Source organism: Taurulus bubalis (genome assembly GCF_910589615.1).
Source record: "Taurulus bubalis genome assembly, chromosome: 8".
Lineage (NCBI taxonomy): Eukaryota > Metazoa > Chordata > Actinopteri > Perciformes > Cottidae > Taurulus > Taurulus bubalis.
This window is the reverse complement of record NC_136596.1, coordinates 4630202-4636856: the sequence shown is the minus strand read 5'-3', so window position 1 is coordinate 4636856 and position 6655 is coordinate 4630202. Positions and strand designations below refer to the sequence as shown.

The 6655-nt window shown below is 48.0% G+C and overlaps 1 protein-coding gene across 1 annotated transcript; it reads right to left on the bottom strand.

The window, feature by feature from the left end:
• Window positions 1-203: 203 nt before the first annotated feature.
• LOC306739652 (myogenesis-regulating glycosidase-like) lies at window positions 204-4615 on the bottom strand (the record flags this gene model as incomplete). The annotated part of the gene is made up of 5 exons (XM_079221690.1): window positions 204-551; window positions 1232-1341; window positions 1446-2250; window positions 3152-3683; window positions 4338-4615. The coding sequence occupies 5 exons, from the start codon at window positions 4613-4615 to the stop codon at window positions 204-206; spliced, it is 2073 nt and encodes a 690-aa protein (XP_079077816.1).
• Window positions 4616-6655: the final 2040 nt, after the last annotated feature.

Sequence of the window (6655 nt, the reverse complement as noted above, 5' to 3'; positions counted from 1 at the left end):
AGTCCAAAGAAAGAGCAGGTCAGAGGAGACGTGAGGTTAATCTTTACCGAAACATTTTAAAATCCCTTTTAGTGGTCATTTCCCTTTGAAAAACAAACATCTCCTGCTATTTCTTGGCTTGTGCGTGTGCTCACTAGACTGTACAGACAGTATGTGTGTGTGCGTGTGTGTGCCCGAGTTAAGGTTATGTGCCGTTAATGCTTTCAGTGGACCCACGTGAAGTAAGCTATGTCGTCCAGGTCCACGGGGTAGTCGGTGAGGTACATGGGCCCCTTGTCAAAATGTTCCCCCTTGTAGCTTTTCCAGCGCCCTGCAGGCAGGTAGATGTCCCTCTCCTGCTTCCCCGGCTCCAACACCGGCGCCACCATCAGGCTGTCGCCGATCAGGAACTGGGAGTCGATCTTGTACGCCGCCTCGTCGTTGTTGGCGATCCACCAGAGGGGCCGGATGATCGGGTCCCCGGTGTCGAGCACCTTGCTTGCCAGCTCGAGAACCCTCGGGGCCACCAGGGTCTGGTGGAGCCTCGTGAACTTCTGCGCTATCTGCACCACCTGGAGGTTAATACACAAAAAAGGTACAGTGTTAGCGCCACAGAGGAGCACGTCATCTAATGGCAATGAAGTCTAGACAAGTAACATAAATCAGTATTAGTTGTCTCCATTAATTTACTTTCATATTCATTCTGAGAACAGTTTAGATCATAAGAGACCCAGATATTGATACGAGGATGTGAATGAAAGGGTTTAAGGCAGGTGGAGGTCCAAACAGACAGGAGAGGAGCAGTACAGCTTCCCTCTGTCTCAGTGTTTCATACATATTGATAAAGCAGGGTATGCTAAATGCAGCCTCTGCTCCAAGAAGACAAATTACAGTAAAATGAGCTCACATTTGGCAGATGTAAAGCATACATGTGTATGTTTTTAGTGTTAGTCCATTTTTATTTGATTTTTTAAATTAACAGCTCAGGGATGTTCAAGGAGCAACCTGTTTGTGCCATTGAAGATGTTTAGCACTGTCAGTTCTGCTTTTGAATAAAGGGTTGGAAATTAAAGATTTTTGGATTTTTTTGTTTTTTTTATCCGATTCATCGATTAATCGAAAAAATAATCAACCGATTAATCGATTATTAAAATAATCGTTAGTTGCAGCCCTAGATGTAACCCTGATTCTCTGATGAAGCAGTGTGAAGGCACTGGCGTTCAGCGAGGATGAACTGGATGACTTTGCTCACCTCATTGTCGTAGGCCCACGGCGGTATGGAGAACTGCATGGCCGGCATGAACGCAGACAGCTCCAACCATCGGATGTACAGCTCCCTGTCCGGCAGAACGTTCTTGCCATCTAAACCAGCTGAACATACAAACACAGATGTCAGACTGTAGACCAAAACCACATCGCGTCTTTGAGAGAGCCAACTCAAAGCCATGTGTTCTGGAGTGCCCTACCTGCGGTGCGGTTGGGGTATGCGTTCCCTCCGATCATATCAGGTAAGACAAACTGGTAGCCCAGAATGCTGATGGTGAGAACAGTCGGGATGATGGACTTGAGGCCGAGCTCATAACCCCACACGGAGTCTCGGTCAATGATCCTGAAGAAGCAGGAGACGTCCTGACTCTGGTACCCCACCCTGAGCTCCGCGCGCTCGCTGAACGGGATGGCCATCTCCGTGTAGCGGCGGGTGAAGGTGGAGGGGTCCGACAGCGGGACCAGGGTGCTGAACTGGCGCGGGAGGTAGCTCGTCTCTCCCGCGTCGAACTTGAAGGACGTCACGTGGTAGCGGGTTTTGAGCATCCGCAGGTGCGAGGAAAACCACTCGCGGGCGTCCGGGTTGGTGAAGTCCAGGATCCCGCCGATGCCGTTCCACCAGCGCACCAGGGCGGGCAGCTCGCCGCTCGGCTCCCGTACGAACAGCCCCTTCTCCACGGCGACGCCGAAATTAATGGAGTCGTAGTTGATGAAAGGGTGCGTCCAGAGCGACACTTGAAACCCGTCCTCTCGGAGCTTGTCGAACATGCCGCTAGCGTTGGGGAACTTCTGCGGGTCAAAGTCAAACTCGCCGTAGTCGGCGGTGTAGCGGTCGTCCAGCTCCAGGTGGGAGCACGTGAAGCCGTACTTGGTGATGTCGGCGGCGTAGCGCAGCAGTTTCTCCTGAGTCACCGCCGTCTTGTAGAGGGCCCACGTGGACCACAGTGGCTGTTCAAAGACTTCGGGAGACGGCACCTTGGTGGGCTTTGGGAAATACCGACGCACCTGAGCACAACACATGCATTAAGAACAGCGTCAACCAAGAAAAAGTTTGTCCCTTTTATTCGCCTTCTAGCCAAGAGTGAGACGATAAAGGCAGGAACGACTCTCGTATGCGTCCTAAATATTAAGATACGGGCCAGACAGTTAGCTTAGCTTAGCATAATGACTGGAAATAAGGAGGAGGGGGCAACCAAGAAATAGTCCCACCGCTCATTAAACCGCAATTTGTTATTTTCACTTAATAACAAGGAACCAGGCTAGTTGTTTCCCTTTGCTTTCAGTTGTCGTGCTAAGCTAAGCTATGCTAAGCGGCCATGTAACGCAGATTTATGAGTGATCTAGATCATCTCCTCTCAGTCCTGGCAAGAAAACAATCGAGCATATTTCCCCCAAAAAATATCAAACTATTGCTTCAAATACTACTTTACCGAGACGTCGGTAGTGGTGTGGAACCGAAACTAATCCGATTCAAATCATTGATACTAGTCTGTTTTCTTTATCGGGCAAGGTTACATTTTCATGTGTATAGTTTTCACAATGGAACTCCGGATGGCTGATAAATTACTTACAACTGACAGAACCGTTCTGGATTAATTTTCTGTCTTTAGGAAAACATTATGAAATCAGATGACCGTCCAGCCAAGACTGAAACTTGGCGCAGGTATTCCTTATCATCTTCCCTCCAACTTTCTACTTAAGTTAAAACCATGTTATGTTCCATTACACTTATTCTTTGGCCTCAATCTTTTAAGTGCACAACACTTTGCCTGGCAGAGAACCAACGCCTAAGATTTCAAGAGTTCTTGTGCAGTTATTTGGTGCGTATAAACAATTCACACTTAAAAACTTAACTACACCTAAACGAATACATCAAAACAAAGTCACACAGTTTGTCTATACTCACCATGTATTTGTGAATCGAGGTAACATCCGACCCCACACACACTCTATAGCTGAGTTCAGGTAAGGCCTGCTGGCCCTCTGGTGGTCTGAAGGGAGAGTCCTCGTATCGGGCCTGGAACCGGAGTGTCCTGTCCTTCTCCGACCAGCCCAAATGAAACGGCACCGAGTCATTAATCTTGATGGCGGTCGCATTCGAGGACAGCCAATAGCGCTCCAGGATCCCCCCGAAGGCGTTACGATTGGCGTAGACGTCGCTGGTGACGAAAGGCTGCGGCTCCTCCTCGCCCTGCATCCTGATAGGCCAGTACTGGGTGGTCGTCTCCGCTCCTCCGTACCAATGAGAGTCGTTGTAGGCCATGGCGTGCTCCACCGAGCGCTTGCTTTGCAGCTCCTCCCAGCGGACGCGGTAGCACATCACCGTGTCCTTCAGTCGAACCGTCTGGATGAAGAAGTTGAGCTTGCCAGAATTGGACCGGGTGCAGCTCAGAATGTTCCCCTCCTTTGAGCAGGAGTCCAGATCCAGAGTGCCAGAACTTGGGAGGGTCAAAAAGATATAAATGAACTGGTCAGGCACGGCACCAACTAAGCATTACGAGCATAGAATGATTATTAGACTGCAAGAGTACCACAACAGAGGAGAAAACGCAATCATAATACAGAACTGTGTGCTCCAGTGCATTACTCTATTTCTCTGCAAAAGCAAAGATCGTCCTGTCGATGGGAGTCCTGCTGATAAATGAAAGGACTAAATGTGTCTGTGCATTATCCATCCACAGAGAGGCAGTGTTTCACTATGGCTCAGCATGCAAAGTGGAACTGTGCTGAGGCCCAAAAAAGGTGATAGTGTTATTATTATTTAATTATTAATATTTTTGTACGCCATGATTTAAATATTTTAATAATGTATTGAATATTTGACTCACTTTCCAAGCAGTAAATGCCAAATATTCTCTGGTACAAGCTTCTAAAATCTAAATGTTCTTCTTTAATCGATTTTTATTTTATTGTGAATTGAATATCTTCAGGTGTTGGACTGAAGCATTTTAATCTATGTCACCTTGATGACTGGAAAATGGCGATGGCTATTCGTCATCATTTGTTTGACATTTTATAGACAAAAAGATGAATCCAAACAATAACAAACCGATTGATCTACGATGAAAAAAAAATCCCGACAGCAAACCCACCTGAAGGCCATGCTGAAGATGACAGCCCCCGCCTGGTTATGAATAACAAAACCGTCTTTGTCGAGGTCCAGCAGCTCAGCCTTCAGCAGCTGGGCTCTGCGGAGGGACACCGAGTAGTAGCACCAGGCGACCACGGCAGCCAGAACCAGCACACAGCCCAACAAGCCTGCCAGCACCATGGGCCGGCCTTCGTGAGCCCGATTCTTCTTCAGCGGAGAGCCGCCGGCTCCCCCTGACGTCTGATGCTCCCCGGGAGCCACGGGGACGATCTGATACATTCTGAAGACCTCCGGACAGAGCGAGGCGCGTAGGGATGCAGATGGGTGGGACGAGTGGACGGCTTCAGCTTTCACTCGCCGTCAGTGTCATTGAAAACGGAAGATGATGTCTTCTTCACACTGGCAGCAGCAGAGACGAAGGGATGTTGTCTACCGGGCGACTTTCAGCAGAGTCTCCATTTCTGAATGGGGGGGGGGCCGATTTGTCCAAATCTGCGAGACAAGACGGAGGCGGACAGGGATCATCATCCAGTTCACCACTAGATATCATCACATCAAACACTAATCAACCTTAACATCAGACAGGATGGGAGAATACATGACGGCATTGTGGATATAAAATCGACCAGACAGACAGTGTGTTTGTTTGACAATCCAGTTCTACTTATTACCCCGACAGTCTCCAGTATCTGTAGCTATAAAATAGCGCTCTGTGTTTCTGTACTGGGTCTGTGTGCAAGAGCACAGAAGCTTTAATCTGGTAAATGGTGGGTAGATCTTGTTGTCGCCACACATCGGCACCAAGGGTATAACAGAACCAATGACACCATGAAAACACAGGCTATGATCAGAGAAAGTACAGACGCCGTGTCAGCGCGGGTTCAATTACGTTCGGAGCACCTCGGCCACGAGTAAATAACATTTAAGGCCAGGAGCCCTCAAATAACGGCACTGCAGCAAGCCTAGAGTTTTCAGACAAAGCATGGGCCAATCATCCACATCAGAACCATATTTAACCTCCCAACAGGTTATCATGACGCTCCAGCTCAACGTTCTCGTCTTGTTCTGATGAAGGGTTTTGTGGCAATGCAGCAGGAGGGGAAGGAAAAGCCTGCAAATGCACTCCCTGCAAAAGACATCTTGCGCAATCCTTTACCTTCTCAAGGAGCAGCAGCACCAACTGCCTTGTGAGGAAACCATCATTAATTTAGTGGTTTTACAAGCATTGCTGCACACACACAATGTTTTATTATGCATGAAGAAAAGGCCATTCTGTTAGGAGCCGTTTAGGACAATAGGCTCATTATTGTTGCTGCTTATGGGGGGGAACAAATATATTCAATGCAAAGTGCTGCACAGCAGTTCAACTGTCTATCCTGGTCAGTGCAGTGCAATAATCTGCATTAAACGAGTTTACTCCACAGTTACTGCACGTTGTTGTGTGTTCACATTAGTTTAAGCTTAATGCCCGAACTATTACACTAAAAGAGACGCTGTCGTCTGACCCCGAGAGCACGAGAGAGCCGAGGTGACATTAAACTAACCGATAGAGTGTTTCCGACGCGTCACAGCCCGATCGATAACCCACAACACGCACGCGTCGACATGAACTATTGACTGGCTGCTATCGGGACATACAGTAACCGGCTGTACCGGTTCCCACGAACTTGAGCTCGGGGACGGTCACATACGAAGTGAAAAGCTATGCTGGCCATGTCAATAACGCATACATGAGTTTGAAAATACATTAAAACTGTCGTCGTTTGCGCTGTGGTCGTAAACCAGAGTTATCTTACCTTCGCATCGGACTCTCGCGGTTCATGTGTACAGCTGTCAGCGCAGTAGCCCACTGCGCAGCCGCAGAGCGGTTTGAACTCCAACGGTTACCGCCCAGCGACGAACGATTCGTCCGTTTATCTGTCACTCATCGCCCAATGCGCTTCTGGGAAATGTTGTCTTCGGAACTTTTTCCCAAAAGAGACGAACGTTAGATCAAATGGATTAAGTATTAATAGTATTGAGCAGTATTTTCAAACGTATTGTATCTTCCATTGGCTTGTATAGATAATATGAATATAGCTGTGTAATGTAACCTCGCTTTTTGTTGTTGTTACTCACTATTTGTCCTTGATGAAGGGCGAACAGACCAGTAGATCGTTGCAGTTGTATGTCACGTTAATATAATTATAGATAAAGTTACTCAATGACCTGAAGAAGCTGACCGTTGAAAAATATCAGCTGGCACGAGACTCCTCGTCCCGAGCACACAGCCCTGTACTGCGACAGTATCATGTCACCTCGGCCACCACTGGGTGGCAG